Consider the following 25,166-nt stretch of genomic DNA (forward strand, 5'->3'; position numbering starts at 1 on the left):
TTAAAAAAAAAAAAAGAAACAACAAACCCCAAATGAATTTTCCCCACAGATCACTTTTAACTATCACCTCTTCCTTAGAAAAGGTAATTTTGCTTCTCTGTGTAATTTTAATATTTTTTGCTACCAGTGGCTCCAAGGATTCTAAAAATGTGAAAACAAAACCATGAAAAAGAATCCTTAGTTTATCCTTATAATGTGCACGTGTCTGTGCACTCAGACATGTATCAAGGAGGCATTGGCTTGCTGCCCAGTCAAACACCCTTCAGGCCAGAGAAGAGGTAGACCGGGAAAAGAAGACTACTCCTTAGAAGCAAGGATGGTGAGACTTTGTCTCATTTACTTTGGACGTATTATCAGGAGAGATCAACCCCTGGAGAAGAACATCATGCTTAGGAAAGGAGAAGACAAATAACAATAACAGAACAGAAGCAGGAAGACCCTCAACAAGATGGACTGGCCCAGCAGCGACAGCAGTGGGTGCAAGCATACGTCAAGCCTAGGCAACGTTTCCTTGTTACACCTGGGCTCACTTTGAGTCAGCACCAACTCAACACCACTTAACAACGAGATGTGCGTTCGTTTCTGATCCCTCTTCTAGCTGAACTAATCAATGTGCTGGCAGGGGAATGCTCCATTCTGGAGGTTTTAGGGGAGAAGATACTTCTTGTTTTTTCCACCTTCTAAGGCTGCCCACATGCCTTGGCTCCTGCCTCCAGCTTCCATCTTCAAAGCTGGCAACTTGGCTTCTCTCTAAAGATCTTCCATAATGAGATCGCTCTCTGATTCTCTTCCTCGGCTTCATTCTTCCACTTTGGAAGGGTGTGAACCTTGTAGGATAGTAAGGAGCCCTGATGTTGCTGTGGGGTAAGTGTGGGCTGCGAACCCTAAGGCTGGTGGCACAAGCCCACCAGCTGCTCTGGGGGAGAAAGATGAGGCCGTCTGCTCCCATGAAGATTGGACAGTCTCCGAAACCCTGGAAAAGGTCGCTCAGCATCAGAATCGAATAGATAGCAGTGGATGTCGATTTTGGTTTTTGTAAGATAATTATTTTATTTACTGTTAGCAACCTAAATTCCACCTGAAATCTCATTTTCCTTTTGCCATGTAACCTCACGTATTTGTAGGTTCTAGAGATTAAGGGTATATGTGTTGGGAATGGGTATTCTACCAATCACACGAATTCTTTTCCCATCTTGTATCACTGCAATTAAGGGATGTGTTGCAATCAAGGTGATAAAAAAAGGTTATTTCATAGTTTCATTGGAAACATTTTTCTTTCTTATTGGAACACAAAATATTGATATTTACAATTACTGGCATTTATATGTGGTAAAATAAAAATATCACAACTTCAAAGTAATAAACCAAATGAAGATAAATTATCTCTAATTCTTTCTTTTCAATGTGAGTCATAAATCATCCTGTCAAGATGATATCACTATGACCAAGGACACAACAGATGGTCCCAGAAAAAATGTAGAACATAACCAAAATTCTCTAAAAAGGCCAGCCTTCCTGGACTGGTCGAGCTTAGAGCTCCCCCTGAGACTGTCACCCTGGAACACCCTCAAGCTTGGAACTCAAATCACTCCTAGTGTCACTTATTGAGCCAAACGACACTGTCAGGCCTATACTCCCCTAAACAATCACCTCAGTGGACCTAACGGTAACTTGTGCCCTAGATCAAAGATGAGAAGGTAAGGGGACAAGGAAGCTAGATGAATAGAAACAGACCAACCAGAATGAAACAAGGAATGCTGACACATTGTGCAGAGTGTAACCAATGTCCCTGAATAATACGACTAACCCAAAGAAGCCAAACCCATTGCTATCGAGTTAATTCCAACTCCTAGGGTCCCGATAGCACAAAGTAGAACTTCCTCAGGGGTTCCAAGGCTGTAAATATTCATGGAAGCAGGCTTCCACATCTTTTTCCTGTGGAAGGAAAGGTGAGACTGACCTTTCTGTTAGCAGTGGAGTGCTTAGCCATGTGTGCCGCCAGGACTCCTGATAATATGAGCTTAGTTGGCTAGGTAAATGTTCTCTAATGACATGGTAAGGTGTTTGTTTAAGAAGATATCAAAATGATGTCTCTAAGGAGACCTACTGCTATTGAGTCAATTCCAACTCATGGAGACCCAATCTATCGAGTTTGTGAGACTATAAATCTTTATGGGATCAGAAAGCTGCATTTTCCGTGGACGGGGCTTGTGACTAGCAACTCAGCATATAATCCACCAGGGTTTCTACAATGCTGTCTAGAGAATGATTCATTCATTCTGAGATAGTCCTGGACTTTAATTGACAAGTTTAAAGATAGCAAGTTGTCTAAATTCAGATTGCCCCCTGTATACTCTGCTATAGCCATGGATAGCTTTGCAGCACATATAGATACATATGCAGAAATATCGTTCATCATAGAGCTGTAAGAGCCCCCAATAAAAAGATTTTTTAAAAAGAAGAAATATCCTTTGCAAGCCTCTATGCATTCACACCCATTTGGCTTGTGTGGCTATCTATGTATCTCCCCTCCCCCCCATTGGTTATTGGTATTTACTGTGATTGCAGGATTGGGCATCTAATAGTATTTTCCTTTGTTGTCTTTAACTCTTGTGTTCCTCCAAGTATTTTCTTTTGCCTCCATCACTTTGTACTGACGCCCTCCTTATCGCCACTTAACTATCTTTAGAAATGTAGCTGATTAAATGGTGACTTCCTTCATTAAAGATCTTAAGACTTAGAGGCCCTGTAGGACTACTATTTATCCATAATAGATTCCCTGCAAACGTTAGTGTCAAAGAGTCTGTAGTTTAGGATGTAGTTTGTAATCCCTCCTATCCCTAAGGATAGCTGTTATGATCGATTTTACAGTTGTCCTCATGTGTCTAAGAGTGTATCTTCACACTCCTGAAGAGTGTGAAGCGGGACCTGCCAACTGTTGAAAGAACTTCTCTTCATCTGAATTGGAGTGCTCCCATTCTCCGTGTGCACCGAACGCCACCTCCCTGTCAACCAGAGACCCTGCCTCCCATTCAAAGAAAACCCTCAAAAGAAGCAGAGGTTCCCCCTGATCTTGAGAGGAAATGAGCATCTGAAATTCAACTCAAATTGGGACTCTTGTAGGTCTGACAGATACAATGAGGGTAACTAAGATACAGCGTGTCTTCATGAATAAAACACTTTAAAAAGAGAGATAAAACTGGTGTCTGTGAGGCATTTTTCAAGATTGTGTAGCATATCTATGTGTGGATGTGTTCTGTTTGGCTTTTTAACGCTAAAGATGGAAAACTTGTACATGTTCTCCATCTCTGCCAGTGATAGGATGGAACTGCTAGTAGTGCATCAGTGAGGTGACACGACTTCCTGAGCTCTAACCCTCAACACCTTGTCTTACATAGACAATGCCCTCACATGTCCAGGTCAAGACTGAAGGGGAAGCTACTTAAGTGGTAACAGATTAACAGAATGTTATAGAATCTTAGCAACTTCTGTGCTTACCTTAAAACCTGTACTTTGAAACGGACGACTCATCTGATGGAACACATGTCAGATTGGCAGTACTGCGTCAAGAGATCAGAAGAAAAATTAAATGTTGCTAATAGCAACAACAGTCAGGAACAGAAACAATAGCATTAAGGGATGGGGCTGTGATGACCTAATTTAACTCCCAGGAAAAGAGGAATTCCATCTGTCCCATAATAAGAAATAAAAGGATTTGAAGAATAAGCAATTCTTAATCTTGTTCCTAGACCTTGGCTCTCTTGTTATTTTAAGATGTCCCCATCAGTTGAGAATTTGTAGTTTGTTTTACAGCATTAATGGACTTTTTTCACCATATTAATAATCTGGCAAAAATACATGTTGGAAGAACTAACATAAAGCCAAGCTAATAAGAATATTTATGGAATTAGTCATTCTTATCACGTAACAGGCCTTGCGAGTGAATTGGTACAGTAGAGGGTCAGTCAACAACAGGGAGGATCCTCAATAAATAGGTTGACCCAGTGGCTGCACCAATTGACTCAAACACAACAATCCTGCACCACCAGGTGATGTGTCATTCTGCTGGACACCATGTTGCTATCTGCCAGAACCAACTCCCTGGCACTCAACAGCAATAGCAAGTGTGAACTGCTTGGTCTCACCTTGTAAACCCATATCTATAGGATGTGGTGTAGCGGTTCCGTGTTGGACTACAATCCTCAAGATTCACAATTCAAAACTACTAGCCACTCCTTGGGAGAAAGACAAGGCGTTCTACTCCCATAAAGAGTGACATTCTTCCCCAGCACCACAATTCAAATGGCACTAGAGAAGAATACTGAAATAACATAGACTTCTAAAAGAACACACCACAAACATATTTGCAAGAAGCATGACCAGAGTACTCCTTAAAGGCAAGTACAGCAAGACTGTGTCTTACATACTTTGGACATGTGGTCAGGAGAGACCAGTCCCTGGAGAAGGACATCATGCTTGGTAAAGTGGAGGGGTGGAGAAAAAGAGGAAGGCTCTTAATAAGCTGGATTGGACCCAGTGGCTGCCACAATGGGCTCAGGCCTAGGAACGATTGGGAGAATGGCGCAGGCCTGTGCAGTGTTTCAGTCTGCTGTGCACAGGGTTGCTATGGGTCAGAGCCAGTTCAATAGCAGCTAACAACCACAGCAACAAAGAGTTTCAGCCTCAGAAACTCAGAAGGGCAGTCCCACCGTGTCCTGTAGTATCATCATGAAGCAGTGGGGACCCGATGGCAGTGCGTCTGGCTTGTGGTTTAGGATGATTTACTCTTTGCATTGTTCCTCTCAGCTAATTATATGAGCACTAGCAAGTTACGTGAGTGCAACTTTTCCTGGGTGCTTTGTCTAAAATCTCTCCTCTTTCAACCTGAGTGTGACAGCAGAGGTCTGCCCTGTAAGGCTTATCTCCTCTCTCACATACCCCACCCCCTCAAATTTCTCTCTGATCCACTGTCCCAGGGATGGTGGTTTGGGCTAAGATAATCACAGCCCCTCTCAAACACCCTGGGCAGGCCAAGGGGTGAGGAAAGAAAATAGGTTGGAGAAAAGAAAAAGGAAAATAGCTGGGAGGAGAAAGAGAACAACCAGGAGAGAGAAGGAGAAAGAGATGGCTACAAAGAGGGAGAGAGCCAAGAGGGAGCCGGGCAGGAAGCGATGAGGCAGAGGAAAGAGGAAAGGAATGCTTACACATGTCCCTGATACATACAAGGTTCATGAGTAGGTAGTATCTTGGTCCACCCCTAAGTCACCCTATTGTAACGGAAGGATCCCCTCCCTAAGCCATACAAGCTGACTGAACACATGAAACCCAACACAGAGCAGATGAGATTGACAGTTCATTAGGCACAGAGACTCACAGCCTGGGAGAAGCAGATGCATGACGTCGTGCAGGTCACACCGAGGTGCACTTGGGAATAGAGTGCAGTGGCAGGGGCTTGAGAAGCAGGCTTTTACAGGGAGAGGAGGGTGGAGTGGTCCCTTATTCTTACAGGAAGATGAAGAGGTCTATTTTAATCATTCCACAGGCTGGCCAGGAGGTGAAACTCCTAAGATTGAGAACTGGGAGGGAGGGGAAAAAGGAGGAGCTGATACCAAGGGCTCAAGTAGGAAAAAAATGGTTTGAAAATGTTGATGGCAACATATGTACAAGTGTGCTTAATACAACTGAATGATGGATTGTCATAAGATTTGTAAGAGCCCCCAATAAAATGATTAATACAAAGCAATGGAGAACTGGGAGGAGTACAGCTGATCTTGTTGGGCATCCTTTCCCACTGGGCGGGGTCTAATTGTCAAGCAGAGGGGCACTGACAGTTAGGCCTTTGACTCCCAACAGAAGGTGAGCTCTGTCGGGCCAGGAACTCAGGGTGTTCACTGCCGTCTCCGTCAAGCAGACAACAGCATCCAGCTCAGAGTGGGTGCTCGACACATTTATTGCTTGAATGAATGGGTGAACAAAGGGTAACTCTTTCTGCAGAGTTTTCCTGACCAAGGATGGCAGATCTTTAATAAATGTGTCTGAAAAAATTAGAAAGGAGCAATACATACACACACACGGTTATAATCCCATTTAGGGATGGGCGGTCTTTATCATGTACATGATGCAGAATTCATATAGGGTTTGTCTTGAGTCAATCTCTGATGAAACATAAAAGCAGCAGCTTCAGGAAGCAAAGGCAGGTAAATAGATATCACTACACTGGAAGATCTCCAAGGACCCAGGAGGCAGAAGCTGAGAGGCGAGGCCTTGCTCCAGGTAGAAGAGAGAGAGAGCCTACTTCTGGAGCGAGCTCCTTGAATTTGGACTGCCAGCCTCCTAAACTGTAAGAACATAAATATCTCTTTGCTCACTCCATCCTCTTGTGGTGTTTCTGCTATACCAGCACTGAATAATTTGGACAAGGTGGGATTCCATTGCATGTCCAGATTCTAACTGCTAAGAAGCATTCCCACGACTGCGAATCACCCTGAGAGCGGGTATAATTGCTTCAGTCTTGATGAAAGGAGTAAGAAAAGCCAGCATGGTCCTCTCATGAAACTGTCAGTCGAAAGGGTAAGGCTGAGGTGAAATGCTTCTCATTTATGGATTCAGACTCTCATCCAGCTATTTGCTTTTGAGTTTGTGATTGTTCATGCCAATCTCAAAAGTCTTTGAGGCTTTTTGAAAGGGTAGAGCATTATCTTAGTTATGATCTATCAAAGGATTAAAAATTCACAATAAATAGGATGATGACAAAGATATTAAAGGTGTATTTGCCATTCGTACCATTGGGTACAAAAGGTAGACTGCTCCTGCTCATGAGGTGATAGTGCTGACCCTTCCTGGAAGTCAGCAGAATGCTTACGCTTGCTAATCCAAGAAATGGAGCGGCAACTTGATCGCAGTGGCTGGGATTAATACAAGGAACAGAGACGGCACAAGATGCCTATGGCGTCATGTCTCCTTGCTCCTGGTTCCCCTCCCAGCCGGGCCTGCACACATCTCCGCATCCTATAGGAGAACCACAGGGGTACTGCACTCCCGAGCTTCCCTCTTCTCTGAGGTTCTCAGAACCACATTCACAGCTCATGATGGACTCTGATGACCCCATGGTACGCTGCACACACTCCCAGGTATAGCCCTCATACCACTCCTGGGAGGTGTTTGTTTGGTTGCGCGCTTCCTTGTTCTCCTGGAGCACAAGCTGCTTGAGGGCAGAGTCTGGGTCATATTGGCCTTTGTGCCCGAATCACTAACCTCTGACTTTTGCATAGGTCACACTCAACAGAGGGGCTCGTGGATATAGACAGACAGTGCTCTATCAAGAAAAGTCCGTACAAGTGTGAAGGAAGGCTGAGTCCGCATTCTGAGATTATATTCACCGGGGAGGAGGGTTGCTGGCTCTCTTTCTAGACAGTCACACTGGATATGACTCTTGTTTCTAAGGCTTGAAAGGTGAGAATTCTCAGGATTGGCCTTTGGAGACAGAGTAGTCTGGTAGTCAGTGTCCCTCTCAGGAGTGGTGTGAGGGATATACCTGGAAGTGTGTGCAGCGTAGAGCGAAATACTCAGAGGTTGCCCATGCAATGATTTTTCCCAAAGCTGCTAGACAACTATTTTAACCCTGGAAGCTCTGCAGTGCACAATAATTGAGAACTCCATTCAGCATTCTAACATTAAACATTGATCAACTATTTATCCACTTATCATTCTGTGATGGCCTCCATGTTTTGATGATGCCAGAAGGTATTTCAAATACCAGAAGGGTCCTGCTTTAGTGGACAGGTATAGTGGAACTTCCAGACTAAGACAAACTAGTAAGAAAGGCCTGGAAATTAGTTTCTGAAAATTAGCCAAACAAAATCCTATGATGAAACAGAATATTGTCTGGTAGAGTGCTAAAAGATGAGCCCCCTAGTTGGGAAGACATCCAAACCACACAGTGGCTGCAACAGTGGACAAGAACATGCCAACGATAGTGAACCCACACAGGCTACCAAGCAACACTTTATCCGCTGTGTTGGGGTCTTCTCTTCCACACTGGGGGGTTCAAACTTCTAGGTTAGCAGTTAATCCCAAACCACTGTCACCATGTCAGGACTGTTTAGGGGTCGCTGAGTAATGGCTAAGCACTCGGCTACTAGCCAAAGCTGGGTGGTTCCAACACAACCAGAAGCACCTCGGATGATGTGCTTCCCAAGGGCTGCCACCTTGGAAACCCGGTAGAGCTCTTACTTCTCCTCTGCACACCTAGGTTTACATGAGTCAGGATCAACTTAATAGAACTCACAACAAGGACATGCTAGAAATACTTACGATCGAAGGTATCTGGTGTTTGCACTTTAAACCCACTGCCATAGAGCTGATTCCAACACGCAGTGAAGCCTTATATGGTCTCCAAGGCTGTACATGGGGGCGGATGCTTCCTGTTTCTCCTGTGAAGTGGCTGGTAGGTTTGAGCAGCCGACCTTATGGTTAGTGGTTCAAAAACCAACAAACCAAATAACCCTCACTGCCATTAAGTCAGTGTTAACTCATAGCAACCCGATAGGGCAGGGTAGAACTCATCTTTCTCCTCAGAGCAGAGGGTGGTTTTGAATTGTTGACCTTATGGTTAGCAGTCCAACACATAACCCACTAAGCTACACAGGCTCCTTACGGTTAGCAGTTTGGAGCTCATGGGAACAAGTTTTGCCATTAATATTGCTAACAGCCAGATGAGTTACTGCTGTTAATGCTCAGAAATTAAAGTATGCCCTTAAGATTTTTAGAACAGAGAACAACTAAAGTTAAGAGAGTCACACAGCCAAGGATTTCTGTGGAAGAAGAGCTGCGGGCCAGAGGGTCAGTGCCCACGCAGGTTGGAGGCAGGCTTCTGAGCAAAGCCACACTCAAGTGAGACCAGGTCCTTTCCCCTCCCTGCCCAGAGCCAACCTCCATCAACCTACGAGGAATAGTCTACCCCAGGGAACAGGTGGCTCAAGAGAAGAGGTGGGAGGGGGCGAAAATCAACTGAAAAAAATAAAATTCGGGCTACCTTAATGGGAGGAGCCCTCCTGGTGAACCAATTGGGCTGCTATCCACAAGGTCTGCAGTTCGAAACCACGAGCTGCTCTTCACGAGAAAGACTGGGCTTTCTACTCCCATAGCGAGTTACAGTCTCGGAAATCCACAGGGCAGTTCGATCCTGCCCTACAGGGTCGGTAGGAGTTGGCATGCACTTGATGGCAGCGAGTTTGTTTTGTCTTTCAGGGTAAAACAGATGTAATGCCCAGGGCTCCTTTCCTTGCCAAAATTGCTACCACTCTTCTCAACCTTACTGAAAACCCCTCTCACCATAGGCAAGACCTTTCATTTGTCATCAGAAATAAAAGATTTAAAAGGGAAATCTTTGGCTTACATAAAAAATGAATGTGAATGAATCTCAGTGCCTGTGTAATGAAGAGTTGGCCCCATCGCTCATAAAGAGATGGGTATCAGACTCCTCCCAGGTCTGAGCGGAGGACAAAGGAAGGAATATTACCCCCGTGTGCAGACTTCACCCGATTGGGCCATAACGACTGTCTGCTGGGCGAGGGCAGTGACCACCTGCATACTGAGGCGCATCTGTCGCATTCTTGCCGCGGCTTTTAAAGACCAGCTGGCAGCGTATTTCTTTCTCCGGTTGGTGTGGATTTCCCTACCGAGGTTGCACTTTGCCTAGAGGGTGCTCATGAGAGTCATATTTCGTATCCTCAGACAAGACATCCATTCTCTCCTCCGAATGAGAGGACGCCCTCGCACCTGCAGCACTCTCTGACCCCGCACAGCATGGATCCGGAAGAACCCTCGGCATGATCGATTCTGGGATGCAATTCCATGTGCAAAGCATACCCACAGACTGATAGCAATGTTTGTGTATGCGAGTCAGAATTAGCGGATAACATTTGTATAAAGACTTCTAGGCTAACATGTTTATAACATTTTGAAACATGTAACATTGTATTCAGCTTTCAAATACAAAAGAAAAAAGCCACCTTGAAACCATTTCTGTGGATTTTAAAATAACAGATCAAGGCAGAGTAGATAGAAGTGGAAATGATGGTGAAGAGAAAAGAGTACTTTGTACAATTACAGCATCTAATCTGAGGTGAAGAAAACAGATAAGAAATGGAATTCGGACACACCGGATGCCTCCAACACTCCCTGGGGATTTCATCTTTTCAAAGAGCTGATCGTTTCTGAAGCCAGAGAAACGAGTTGGGAGGAAACAATTGTCATTTGCTATTAAAAAATAAAAGCATCATCATCGAGTTGATTCTGACTTACAGCAACCCTCTAGGCCAGAGTGGGATGTCCCCAGAGGGGTCCAAGCCTACATCTTTAGGGGAGCCGATGGCCAGACCATTCTCCAGCAGAATGGCTGGTGGATTCAAACTGTTAACCTTGTGGTTCGGAATCGACAGCTTTAACTACTGTGCCACCGGTGGGTAAACAACATTTGCTATAAGGTGTTTTAAAATCTATCCCTCCACCTGAGGTTAAGCATCATTGGCATTCAGCAGAGGGCTGGCCTGTGGAGCCCCACTAGGTGGTGAGCAGCGGAGCGGGCATTTGCCCGTGCATTGTTCTACGGGATGGCAGCGGAAGCTCGCTCGGCACCTCACGGGACCTTCCTTTGCTCGGGCAATCCTAGAGCAGACTTTTCTTTGGAAATGATGGCCCCGTTGCTTAGTCAGTTACAGAATGAAGCCTTTCCCCTGACAGGATTCATTTCTGTGGGAGTCAAATCTTAAGATTCTCAACGAACCGGGGGGAAATCTGTTGTCATGGAAACCAGTCCTATTGTCACTAGGCTGGAGCTGCAAGGCACTTGCATAGAAACGGACTGACAAAGATGCTGAGGGGAACGAGAGAGAAACTAGGCATGGCTTAGATCCATTTTTCTGACCACTGTTGATAATCACTATTAATTTTATGTGGGGTGGAAAACAATCCATGAATGCTGGGTCCTTACAACAATAGTAAGAGAGGGAAATCTAAGTCGGGCTTCTGGAAGCTCCTGAAGAGCTCCTCTTTATCCTGTGTTATTGTTGGTGCTGGCTGCCGTTGAATCCATTTTCGATTCATCACAACCCCGCGTGAAAGCCAATTACTAGAATAATAAGAATAGCTGGTACTAAGAGGAAACATTATGCTAAGGATAATTTAACCCCTTTGCATTCTGGCTATATAAATGGAGTTTGAGGGCTGTGAAAGCAAGCACTGATAATTTACTACCCAGACAAAAGGACAGACTCATAGTTAAAGTACAAGGACCAAGCATCATCTGCACACAAGTTGCTTCTTCCTCCAACCTTAGGGCATGATGAGTTGCCCAGAAGGAGCACCTCTGTATGCTCTGCCTCACGATATCCACACCATTCTAAAAGACAAAATCCTTCAGAGGATTGGTGAAAGGTCTGGGTCCAGGGGATGTGTCCTGCCGTTTCTGGCTCCACAGTGTGTTTCCACTGGAAAATTGCCATTTTTTTCAAAATAGGCATCGATTTCCTCCTAAAAGACCTTCTAGCAGACATGCCCTTAAAAGACCAATTGCATCAGTGTAGGAGGGCACACAGACAGAGCTGCCTGGGGACTGGATCTCGGCTGCTGCTGGCGATCAGCAACGCCAGACTAGCTGACAGCCCAGCCAGGGGACAGGTCTAAGGGACGGGAGCGCCTTCCTGAAAGGCAGCAGCAGCCCCTGAGGCTTCCAGAATCACCTATTAAGGAAAACTGCGTGAAATATTTCATTTGTTGATTATAAATTGCTTAAAAGAGTGATTGGGGTTTCATGGTTATCTGTTTAAATCCACAGGTCCAGTTTTTTTTAAAGACTAACTAGTTTTTGCTACATTGTGTGGGGTCTTAGTTAGCTGAGACTAGTTATATGTTTATCTTTGGGGGAGAAAGGTCTGTTTTCTTTAAATGCACAAACTTTAAGTGTACAGCTCCATAAACTTTTGCGTCTGTGTGGATACATCAAACACCACTGAGGGCAGATCAAGAACGTCTGATCTCAGAGAGCTCCCTCATGCCTCTTGTCAGTCGGTCTCCCGAGTTGCTGCCATTCTGACTTCTACCAGTGTAGACTCGTTCCACCTGCTCTTTTTTCTGCAGTTATATTGAGATATAATTCACACATCATACATTTCCCTGGTTCCGTTGTCTTCGAAGAGCTGTATACGCATCACTACAACCAGTTCCACAACCTCGCCCCCTGCTGTATCCATTCTTTGCTCCCCATTTCCCATCCACTATCCCCCACCCCCAGGAAGCCGTTACACCAATTATCGTCTCTATACACCTGCCCTTCTTGTGCTTCATAAACTGGGATACAAAAACAAGAACAGTAAATATATATTAAAGAAGAAATAAACGGAGGAAGGGAGGAAGGAACGAACAGACAAAGAAAAGACCACTGGCAATATTGAAGTAACCCGGAGGGGGAAACAAATCTCTGTTGAAAAAAAATTGCAAGAACAATTTAAAACTAAAGCAAATCCAAAATGGATCAAGAGGGAGATCAAATGACCAAGTATCACATTATAACCTCATTCCTTCTGCCATTTTCGAGTTTACAATGGTTCATCTAATGTCGTTATCCACGTACCTCAACTGTGGGGGAGGGCGTCCAGCAGAGGCTTCATCCATGGAGGGACCCTGCAGATGGATGTGAGGCTCCCCCTATCATCCCGAGCCTTCTGAAAATGGGGTGTTCACAAGTTAAGCTCTGATGTCTTTCCCTCCTCCGGATTTGGATTTTGTTATTCATCAACCTTGGGTCCCACAGGCTGGTGTGCTTCTTCCAGGTGGGTTTAGTTGAGGCCTCACTTAGATGGCTACAGGTACCACCTGCTTGCTTTACCACAGTTTGCTGTAGCACCCTCATCTTCAGTGACTCCTTCATGAGGGTGAGCATCGAGCTCCCACCTGCTCTTAAACTTCGTATAAATACAATGTGCACTTTCTGGTGTCTGTCTTCCTTTGCTCAGCAGATAGTTCTAATTCATCTAGGTCTTGCGTGTGCTCTTTGCTTGTGCTTTTTCAAAATGACTTAGAAATGGTTCACCATTTGTTTATCTATCTTACTTTTGGTCTGGAGCTATTATAAATACACTTGCTAAGAGCATTTTTAAAACCACCCCGGTGAGGGCTTACACTGCGATATATAGGGTAACTCACTGCCACCGACTCATAGTGACCCTAGAAAACTGTGTAGAACTGCCCCTGTGGGTTTCTGAGACTCTTTACAGAAGTAGAGAGTCGTGTCTTTCTCCTGAGGAGAGGCTGGTGGTTTTGAACTGCTGGCCTTGTAGTTAGCAGCCCAACGAGCAACCATTATATCATCAGGACTCCGTGGTGTGGGGGAGGTATGTCTAACCTTATTAGAAAGCACCGTTCTCCCATTTTCTCTGCCACTGGCAATGTCTGAGGCTCCCGTGGCCCCACGTCTTCGCCAGCACTCATTATCTTCAATCTAGTGGGCCACGGCTTCACGTGCACGCTGTTTTAAGGAAAGCTGTGCTAATCTGCATCGATGTTTGTCTTCAAGCTCAATGGCTTTCTCGAATCTTCTCTCACTGCCATCTACCCAGTTCGGACTCATGGTGACCCCATAGGACAGAATAAAACTGCCCCTGGGGCTTCTGAGACTGTAGATCTATACTGGAGTAGAAAGCCTCATCATTTTCACTTGGAACAGCTGGTGGTTTCAAACTGCTGACCTTGTGGCTAGGAGCCCAACCCATCACCCACTATACCACCAATGGGCTTAGAGATGAAATTTTAAATGGCAAGTAGTATGCTGCATGTTTCCTAGTCTCTCTCATTGGTGCTACATCTTTACAAAAAGGGAACTTTTCTAAAATAAAGAATGCATTCAGGCAGGCTGGGATTTCAGGGCCACCTTGGGCTGGTGACCAGAATAGATTTAGGCTAGAAAGCACCACTTTGACATCCAAAAGTATCCATTGGTTTAGGCTTCTAGACTGAACATTCGCCCCTTGCTCTGAAGAAACCCAAAGCGGCTCTCTGTCCCTGTTCTTAGGAAGTCAGTGGGATTCAGTAGCTGACCGTCGCCCGATGGGGCAGCTGCCCACTCGGTGGTCTGCCAGAAGATGACTGAACTTGCTCGGGCTGACGGAAGTTTCGTTTGTCAGCAGGTCAAATGCCTCAAGTACATCACAGGAGGATGAAGAGAGCTGAATGGCCCGTTCTTATCCCTTAACCTCGTAATGAGTCTACAATTGGCAAGGAGCCAAATTCTTTTTCTTTTTTGTCACCACCTTGATTTCCATTTATAGCTCCTCTAACTTCAGAGGACGAGCAGGAGATGCATATTCTAATCAGATCGACAAAACAAAGTGAAGCAGTCTGGTCTTTGCCAAAGTTAGTGAGCATCAAGCTGTCAACTGCTTGCACCCTGGAACTAAGCATCGAGGTCCAAAGCCCACCACCTTTTATTGTCACCCATGCCTGTGATGGAACTCTGGGAGTATCTGAGAAGAGAAGAGCATTCCATCGGGGTCCTAGTAAGGGAAAGGAGAAGGGATGATCCTAGCTTTCCAAGTTCTCAGGACAGTATTTCTAGTGGGCACCATATTATCAAGACTGGGTTTCTACCCTAGCCAAAAAATCATATTCCATAACATTGTACTTTTACGACAATGTACTGTGTACAGGCAGAAGTCAAAAACAGATTGCTACTAGGGTTTGGGTTCATACATGTTTGGGTTTATTTCAAAGAAGGTGTGTTTACAGGCGTCTCTGTGATCTGCGACAGCTAGAGACACATCCCCTCAGTAATACAAGGCAGCTTCAACATGTTTGTGGGAAAATGGAATGCAAAGATAATGGATGTTTTGCAATGAACTTTTTGAAGTGCCTCATATCCTTGTTTTGCCTCCATAGGGTTCCTTCAGGAGAAAGAAAGAAAGAAAGAGAGGCAATCAAGCGAGGGGCTTCTGGGATGATGATGGTGGTGTGGGGACTTCTGCTGGGTAATCCTGATAGATTTCCTCAGGAGATGAAGCATGATGACAGGGGGTGTTAAGGGGAAAGTTTTAGGAAAATTCAATGTTTCACGGGTGAGGAAAAGGCCGTAAAAGCTGCAATGGGAAGTTATTTTTCCTCACAAGTACTTGCTCCTTCTGCGAGAGCACATGCAGCTCTCCTACACGGCCCTTTCCGACTTATTTTTCCTCCGGAAAGGTAAAGAATATTTCGAAGCATCACCTTGGAGACCTTCGAGGATGCTGGCGCTGCCTGCTTGCCGTGGGATAAAATGGAAGGTCGGAGAGACCGGAGCTCTGCCTTCAGAAGTACATTGATCTAGATGGAAGCTACATCAATAAGCCATAGCTTCACGTTTTGATATTGTTATTTAATAAAAACAAAAAACAAAACAGAAATCTCTTCTGGAAGAAGTACAGCCAGAATGTTCCATTATCAGGAGGCGCCAGTCTCTAGCAGCAGTTCTCAACCTGTGGGTCACGACCCCTTTGGGGGTCGGACGACCCTTTTACAGGGGTCGCCCAATTCATAACAGTAGCAAAATGACAGTGATGAAGTAGCAACGAAAATAATGTTATGGTTGCGGGGTTCACCACCACATGAGGCACTGGGTGAAAGGAAGGTTGAGAACACCGCTCTAGAGAAAGGCATCATGGGGTTTGGGAAAGTAGAGTTGGGGAAACAGAGGGAGCCCTGGAGGAGATGGACTGACACAGTGGCTGCGGTCAGGGAGTCAAACCTAACAGTGATTATCAAGATAGCACAGGACCCAGCAATTATTGTGTTCTGTTGTGCACAGTGCTGCTGTGAGTTGGAACCAACCTGGCTCGACAACACCTAACATGGATAATAATATGGATTTGTAGCAATACTTTTTGACTTACCCTCATATTTCACATGGTTGTTGTCGGTTACTATCGAATCCATTTGAGTTCATGATGACGCCGTGTGTGCAGAGTAGAACTACTCCGCTGGATTTTCAGGGTTTGACCTTTGGGAAGAGGACGGCTAGATCTGTCTTTTAGGGAGCAACGAGATAGGTTTGAACCTCCAGCCTTTGGGCTACAGCATCTTCAATTATTTAGTGAAAATTCCTTATACATAGAACCAAGATCTTCTATTTAGAACAAGTTAAAGTCTATTGAAAACCAAAAGCTCAAAGACTTCAAATCTATTGTATTTCTATTTGATCATAATTGCTTCCTGGTCGTGGCGGGAAAGCTGAATGCTCTCCAGCGTGGAAGAACATGGCAGATCAGTGTGGCCGGGAAAGCAATCGGAGGTAGCAGCAGGGCAAACCAACTTTCCGGGAAAGGGCAGAGGCTTCCTGTCAGGGCTGTTGTTTTTGTGAGGTGCCGTGGTGACTTCCACCTCATGGTGACCCATGAACAACAGAACAGACCCCTCCCTGGACTGGCTCCCTTCACACACTCATTGCTGTGTGCTGTAGTCACTGTGTCCCTCCATCTCCTTGAGGGTCTCCCTTGTTTTCATTGGTCCTACTTTACAAACCTGATGCCCTTCTGACAGCACGTCCTAAGTACATGAGACACAATCTCACCATCCACGCTTCTAAGCACCCTAGCTCTCTCTAGCACAGATACAAAGGAGATCAATCCTGCAGTTCGTCTCCAGATGTAAAATCCAATATTTACAAAATGGCTTAGCCCAGGCATAGTCTAAGCCCGAGACATATTTCTGATCCTCCCTTGTAAATCCTTGGTAACAGCCTAACAACCCATGTATCAGAGCTTGGAATCTCCGTGGAAAGGCATGCACTGAGACAGAGCCTTGGGCTGAGGCTGTTGACCTGCTGGCCTGTATGCCTGATGGTTCAGTAACGCCCCATGCCTTCAATCACAACGGTTGCTGCCTGCATTCTCTCAGCGCTCCCAGTCCCAGAGGAAAAAACCATCGAGACCTGGCAAATCAATTTTATCCCAAGAAGATATGAATATTAGGTGAGGGGACTCACCCTACCTCACCACTGTACCCTGAGGCGAGAAATGGCTTCTTAGATCTCATGACTGAAAAACACCTGTCACAGTGATGTGCATCTCCAGTGTGAGAGTTTTATGTCCATGGCAAGGAACGATCTTAAACCTGACTTGAGCAGGTAATAGCTTGTCAGTTGATCCCCCTCTGATCCATGCTGGACCTGATTTGACTTTCAACATTTTCTGTATTTTTCTCTTTTTTTTGTTTGTTCATATTAAGGTGTGTCTCAGAGGTGTTATGTCATTCGAAGTCACCCTCTTGAAGATATGTTATAGGTTTCTCTGTGTTTCAATAGATGAAACCCAGGACTTATGAGCCTATAGGACAGCAGGTAGAATAAGCATTTCAGGGGGTGGAGGGGTACAATGGGGTGGGGTGAAAGGGAGATGATGTCAAGGAGTCCAGGAAGAAAAGGATGTTTCGAAACTGACTGTGGTAGCAACTGTACAATTCTGCTTGACGTGACTGAACTATGGAATTATGTATGCATTAACTCCCAATTACTAATAAATACACCCCCCAAAAAAGAAAAAAGAAGTGTGGTGGATCGGGGCTCTACAGAGTGCCTCTAGAATGCTAACTCTGGCCAGAACTGGCTGCGTCCTGCTGGGAATGCAGACACTTCTCATTTTCTCGGAGAGGTAGAAATGCAGTGGAGAACCAGGAATGAGCTACCTGTCTGCTTTGGGTTGTTAGACTCTCCGAGGCTTACATGTTGGGCTGCTAACTACAGGGTCAGCAGTTCAACACCAACAACTGCTCTGAGGGAGAAAGCGAAAGCTTTCAACTCCTGTAAAGAGTGACAGTCTCAGAAACCCACAGGGGGCAGTTCTACCCTGTCCTGTAGGGTCACCGTGAGTCTGCATCCACTCATGGCGATGAGCGAGAGCTTCCGTTTCATCAGAAGGACTGTGTGTATGGGGCGGGGGGGGGCTGATCATTTCTGTCTGTATTCGTTAGTTTTGCTGTAGTAACAAACAACCCCCCCAAAAAAAATCCAGTGGCTTCTAAAATAAAATTGTAATTCTTGCCTATATTATATCATAGGAGGTAGTCTGGAGTTGTGGATGCCAGAGATCCCACTGTGTGGGCCATGCCTATGGCTGCCACTGGTAGTGAATATTTCTTCTCAACTCCTTGTCCAGTGGTGGCATAGGGTACCCAGAAAGACACTCTTTGGGGAGAATATACACCATGGAAATTGGCAAACACTACAAATACAGATGTTCTTTCTTTTTTCTTTTTAATCAACTTACTCCTGGATGTCTGTGCAAAGAGAAAGAGGAAGAGCTAGCAGACAATCCCCAATGCCTCTGTAGGCCAAGGGTGACACTGAGTCCAGGGCAGGAGCTCTCGCTACAAGAGCCAAAGCAAGTCATCTGGCAAAGGTGAGCAACACGGCACTCTACCTCACTGACTGCCTAACTGCAGTCAACCAAACCTCAAGTTGGGATATGTGGTACGACAAAATATTTTAGTGGCATACATATATTTCAATATCATTAAAATAATAAAATGTTAAATGTTCATAATGTATCAGACATTTTATAGAAGAACTTTATACACATGATTTTTATATCATTCTCACGCCGGCCTCATGAGGCAGATACTGTTATTATCCCCTTGTTACAGATGAGGAAACTGAAGGTATCGCAGTACAATATTACATGTAGCATTGGCACTGGGTTCCCCGGACACAGACTCTGAGAGGGTTGCATTCATTGTTTCACGCTTTTACGAGATCTGCTGTACGGAAGCGAGGAACCCAGACTTGAACCAAGGGAGAAGCAGACCTGCAAGAACCTCAGTCCACCCTCCAGGACATTCTGGAGCTGAGACGGCCCTGTAGAGGTGTCCCCAAACCAGGGGGGGGTGGGCCTCAGCTAGTCACTGGCCAGAAGACACCCACAGACGGGGCATAGTATTGAACAAGGCAGTGCCCGTGGTCACAAACAACTCCTGATTAGTGTGTCATCCGTCTGTATTCCTAGCAGCAGGAAGAAGGCTACATCAGCTTAAAGAGGGACTCGGGCAGAACGCCACAGTAGCTACTAAAGCAGGCCTTAAGGTCCATTGTCGCACAGCGAGTAAGTGGCTAAACTTGAAGCCCAAGTTCAATGCACTAATTTAGTTCCTACTATCTGACTCAATAATAGTGTTTCTGGTAGTGTTTTATTATTTAAGTCAATGAAACAGGATATTTGGATCCGAATTATTTAAGGGGGCAAATGTGTTTGCTTTTGATCTGAGTATCTGAACGCTTATCTATTCAGGTCTAGTAATGACCTGGGGGAAAGGGGCTCATCCTAAGAGTGTTATATTCAAAGGGCAAAGTCCTCCTTTCTCTCTGCTCTCAGTCACCCTGGTGTTCACTCCTATCTATGGCTTGGATCTCAGTCTCATCCTTCCTTCCCCCTATATTTATAGCCATAAACGTATATGGCTGGCTCATTTGTTTAATATGTGAGAGATGTGCCTATTTAAAGAAGATCTGGTTGTGTAATGGGATACTTGTTGCACTGCTAAGTACATAAGGTCAGTGGTTCAAACCCACCAGCTGCTCTACCAGAGAAAGATGAGGCTTTCTGCTCCCATGAAGATTTACAGTCTCAGAAACCTGTAGGGGGAGTTCTACTCTGTCCTTTATGGTTCCTAGGAGTGCATTTTTTGGTGTTGGTAGTTGGGCTGCTAATAACAGGGTCGGTGGTTCAAACCCACAGCCTTGGAAAGCAGCGGATGCAGTTCTGCTCTTTCCTACAGGGCCCTGTGATTCAGACTCTTCTCGGTGACCGTGAGTTTGGTTGGGGTCTTGGTGCCAGTTTAAGCAGAGAAACGTGCAACTGTTGGTGCCCCGTTTTTATCTTGAAAGTTAACCTGGGTCAGAAGCCAATTGCGATAAATAGCAGTTACGCAGACCAAGCCAATACCGACCAAATCCCCTCTGACACTAGCCTTCCCAAACCTAAAAGCGTCCCCATACCCTACTGAGATATGGCACACATATACATGTACACACTCACACAATCTCATACATTCACACCTGCAAACATCTACTCAGATACACTCACACACATACTCGCATACATACACTCATGTGTCCACACATTCATACACATGCATACACTCACACACAAATACACACCCTCATGCTCACATATATTCACACATACTCAGAAACCTTCACATTCATACAATTTCACTCTCACATTCATAGATATACTTACCTGCACATACTCATACATATTTGCATACACACTCCACAGACACTTGCTGTCACACTCCCGTATTCACACACACACAGAGCTCCAGGCCCAGCTATTCTGTTTGAAGTTCACTGCAGTTCTCTGCTGGGCTTAGGGATAAGGTTAGCCCCTCGTCTGTGGCCTCCTACCCATCTGAGGACGGTGAGCAGGGGGCTGTGGTAGAGCCGGGGTCTCGCATGCCAGAGAAAGCGGAGGAGCGAGCCGGGCCGGAGGAAGGACAGGTGCAAGCAGACATAGAAACCCGAGCTGCAGAAGTGGGCCTCAGCGGGATGGGTCCCCAGGTAGTTAATAACTTCAGCGGATTGATTGGATTCATTTACCTCGTTCCACCCTAAGCCCACCCCTGCCTGAGACCTCAAGCCAGGTGAGACTGGACACAGCTGCCTTGGACACAGTGTAATGCTTCTGCTCCTCTGGCCTGGGACCCCTCCCTTCACTACATCATTGTCAAGTTCACCAGAACACTTTATTCCAGGGGTGGGAGGGGTGGAGAGATAGTGTTGAACATTTCATAGACTAACTCTTCAGACAATCGTTTGCATATGAGCTCTCTGTTATGTTAATCAAAGTGCTGAACTAGTCCCCTCATCTCACCAGTCCACCTTCTTTGGTTTGGCATCCTCTCGCATGGGTGGGTAAAGAAAGGCCATCTTTGGGGGGAGGGGATGGGGCCAAGAGCATGGCTTTCCGTTCAGGCTAGGGTTTATGTCCCAACTCTTCCCATTATGCTCTGTAAAGCCTTTTATGGGTCCTGGACGAGCCTCTGTCAAATGGCTAGGTGATCCTTGGGATTAAATAAGATAGATACACATCAGGGTTACTGATTAAGAAGGAATGACCAATATAGTGCAACTTTTAGAATTGCTTGCTCTCACCTTTCAGTAATGCACTGCCCGTGAGAGCGAGAGAATGAAAGTTCAGCGTCACTTCAAGAGACTGTGTTCTCCCAGGCATCAAGTAGCACTTCCCTCCTGTGATTTGCATTTGCCTTGGTCCCTGGGCTGAAGGGGAAGTAGGCTTTTGCTTGGCTATGCCGCTTAGCAACACCTGACCAGCAAGGACTATGGAGGCACAGGGGCCATGCCCATGTCAGGGAGGGATGGAGGGAGATCAGCTTCTGGGCCACAGACCTGCCACTGATGCATGCAGCTCCACCGGTATTTTTTATTATTATTATTAATCATTTTCTTAGGGGGCTCTTAAAACTCGTATGATGATCCATCATTCAGTTGTATTAAGCACACTCATGTATATGTTGTCATCGACATTTCCCAAACATTTTCTTTCACTTGAGCCCTTGGTATCAGCTCACCTTTTTCTCCCTCCCTCCCCCACTCTCCCACCTTCATGAATGCTTGACCAATTATATATTAGTGTTGTCATTTCCTGGCTTACCCTGTCCGTCTTCTCCCTTCACCCACATTGCTGTTATTCATCCTCGGGGTGGGGGTGGGGGGGGCTATATATCCAACCTTGTGATGGGTTCCCCTTTTGCCCCCTTCCCTCTTCACCGGCCTTCTACCAACTCCTTTGACCCGTGCACTACCTGAGTCTTCAGATCCCAGACCGCCAGGAAGCTTCCCTTTACTGGTCTCAATTGGTCTCCATTGAACAGTCTACTCAATGCAGGGGAAAGAGCTAGCTGGAGGGATGGTGTGGATGGGGGGTGGAAGTTGCAGTTGTCTCCTCTCTGGGTGCGCTCAGCAGCCTGCCTGGGTGCCTGGAGGAAGTTAGGAGTTTCGAGAGATAGAAGTCCTTACCTGTTTGCTAACCCTTACCTCACCTCACCTCACCCCGCACCTCGGTAATCGGTTCTGGACCCTTCTCCATAGCCACTCCCAGACTGAGCCCCGGAGCTCCTGTGACATGCGGTCCTTGGGAGAGCTGGGGTTCACTGCAGCTTGAAGGGGAAAGGAAGGAGGGAGCAGTGGTCTTTGTGTCTCTCCTTGACATTCTGAACAACCTGCTGGGCTTCTGAGAGCGTTGGGTTATGTAGAGCATGCTCGCTTGGGCTTCTGCGGCTACACCATTTCCTCTCATCTCGTCAGGAGCTGTTCTCCGTAAATTAAAAATATGTAGGCAAGAAATCTGAATGTCAGTGCTGGGCCTCTCAAACACCATTTAGCACCTCTGCCTCCCGCCCTCTACTGACTGTGTATACAACCTGAGATGCAGAAAGGAAAACGCCCACTGAGGATCTGCAGCTTCGCTGTTCTGGTCCAAGTGTCCGGGGATGCCCAGTTCCTGAATACAAACCACCTCTGTCAGCCCAGAGCAGGAATAGAAATGCTTCAGGCAAACAAAGCCAATCAATAACGGTGTTCTTCTGCATCAGATGTAATTTGACACGTGATCAAAAGGCTGTCTCTTACAAGTGAGGCGCATATAAATCCTGACCAAGGACAGCCTTTTCTAAGGATAAGTGGCTTTCAAGCACGTCTCATTGCCTCTGCCCCATTTCCACCAGCAAGCAAAGCCGAAGGGAGTGGTTTCTAGATCTTCATCACAAGATGCAGGTCTTTTCCTAATGCCAGTGTGGTCATTAGCCAAGAGAAGGCATTCTTGGGAGTAAACAGACACACAGTGAGGAAATCTGTGAACAAATGGACATTTGCAGTCACAATTTTACACGTTGTTTTGCTGTGTAAAACCCTGGGAGTGAGTGAGAGCCGCACCCTTTGTCTACTATTGAATAACCTTTCTAGTGTAGCAGCCCTCAGTCAGCAATTCTCCAGGTGGCCGCTTGGCTCAGACTTACACAGACACAAGTAACTGCAAGGCTGGGACACATGAAAACACATAACCTCAGTTCCGTGAAGCTGAACAATTTTGCTTCTGGAATCAAATCCTCAGGATTATAACAGAAAGAGGAAGAAACCGTTGGTGGCCCCAGCAAACTGTTACTGCTTTGGGGGGAAAAAAGAGGGTGGCTATGAACCCTAAAGTAACCGTGTTTTTCTGCAGGCTCTCTCACTTTGTAGCCTGCTGTTCCAAGTGAGAATCTCTTCCTTCCACCTATTAGCTCCTGAAATCATTCTTGAGAAGAAAAGTTTTACCCAAATTACAGTGCAGCTGGGACACAGGGCTCAGGAAGTGAGCATCCCTGTCAGCAGCTAGAGACTCACTCTGCGCTACTTCTTCCACGATTGTGATTGTGTCCGTCTCGTGTCTCCGAGCCTGAGCAACCAGAGCAAAGAGCAATCAAGGCTGGTCTGCAATATACATCCCCTTCCAGGGATCTGCCCTGCAAATCTCTGGCAGTGGGTTTAGTAGCAGGGTTTGTACTCAGAAAGGAAAGAGATGAATAAAAGCTAATGACAGCAACCTTGGGTGTGCACCATTCACCAGCAGCGCAGCTCATAGGACTTGATATAGAGAATCTCATGCAACGCCCCCAGCCCGCAGTGCGCTCACGTTATGGACAGGGTGAAACTACGTGTGCAAGATGGAACAGCCAGGAACTAGTAGCATTAGGAACTGAACCTTGGTCTTGATGAATCCAACGCTTGTGTTCTTCCTACCAACCACACAGCTCCCGTCAAGCATTTTGGCATGCATGTTCTTAAAGCTTTTGACCTAATGAGGCATGCATAAGAGAAAATGTTTTCATAAAAGCAGGGGAAGATCCTGACATTTGACTGAAGGAGCAAGGCACACGAGGCATCGTGTTGGCAGGAAAGAGATTGGGCTTAGTCTTCAGAGAAGGCACGTGGAAAAGGGAGTGTCGCTCTTCATTTATAGATGAGGGATAGGAGGTTGTTCCCAGGCTTACAGGAGTGGAAACGCTGTATCTGGGAAGAAGGTAATGATACAAGTAACAAAAACAGAACTGGAACTTAAAAGGGAGTTCATTTTTTCCCCACATAACAAGAAACCCATGAACCAGAGACTTCAGGTATTGGTCAGCTCTTTGGATCGCTCCACTCTTACCATATTGGTAGTTAGATATTGTCACTAGGCACTCTTGGCTAGGGGTGGAGCTCAACTGTCAACCATGTGGTTGCTTGATGACACCTTCTTAGAGTTGCGGCCTTTGTATAAGAGCAAAATCCATCAGAGACCATTCCTCTCTGCCCCTTTGCCTGCCTCCTTGCCGGGACTCTGTGTCTGCCTCCTGGACTGGCCTGAGCCCAAGAGCGGTCAGTGCTTGGCCATGCTTCCCCCAACCTTGAATTCAGGTGACTGTGCACTCGCTGGCCTGGGATCGCCCTTCTCCCTGCTTCCCCTTTGTGCGTCACCGGCCTGCAGCTACGGGAGTCTGAAGAGGGCCCGGCTAGCATTGGACCTATGAACTTGAGTTGAACTGGGCTGGGGCACCTTCCTGAGGTAAAGTTGCTTCTCGATATCAAGTTCTCTCTTGGGCGTAGAGGAGAGTCACTGGTTTGCTTCTCTGGATAACTCAGCCTAACCCATTGGTGTTCTTGACAGCCAGGAGGTGGGAGTGGAACGCCAGACGTCACATCTGCACTAAAGGCAGGAAGAAGAAAGGGCTACTCATGAATGGATCCATTCCTCCAGATCTGAAATAATGGGCTGCTGAGCGACTTTCTCTGTAAAGGCCAGCAGTGTTCAGTGCTTCCGAGAAGAAACTACTCGGGAGTCTGGGGCAGAAGCCTGGCCATTGTGTTGTCAGCATTCCAATGTACAAAATGGCCCAGGTGCAGACTAGAGGGATCTGAGGTGGCTGATGCTCCTCAGATCTTGTCTCCCTGAAGCCCACCTTGTTGCTGCTTTGTGCACTTACAGTTGCCTTGCTTCCTTCTTTCTCTTCGCAGAGCCAGCTCTCGCAGGCGCTGAACGGACTGTCCGACAGGGCCAAGGAAGCCAAGGAGTTTCTGGTGCAGCTGCGAAACATGGTCCAGCAGATCCAGG

The 25,166-nt window shown here is 46.1% G+C and overlaps 1 protein-coding gene across 2 annotated transcripts in view; it reads left to right on the top strand.

Moving 5' to 3' along the window:
• Positions 1-25,166, top strand: part of TRIM9 (tripartite motif containing 9) — a 132,748-nt gene that overhangs the window by 49,230 nt on the left and 58,352 nt on the right. For both annotated transcript variants that reach the window (XM_045287727.1, XM_045287728.1), the window contains exon 2: positions 25,070-25,165. In XM_045287727.1, the coding sequence (XP_045143662.1) occupies positions 25,070-25,165 (96 nt within the window). The remainder of the gene's footprint in view (positions 1-25,069; position 25,166) is intronic.

This window comes from Echinops telfairi, unplaced genomic scaffold (genome assembly GCF_000313985.2).
Source record: "Echinops telfairi isolate 266 unplaced genomic scaffold, ASM31398v2 ScPeMD7_18;HRSCAF=68, whole genome shotgun sequence".
Lineage (NCBI taxonomy): Eukaryota > Metazoa > Chordata > Mammalia > Afrosoricida > Tenrecidae > Echinops > Echinops telfairi.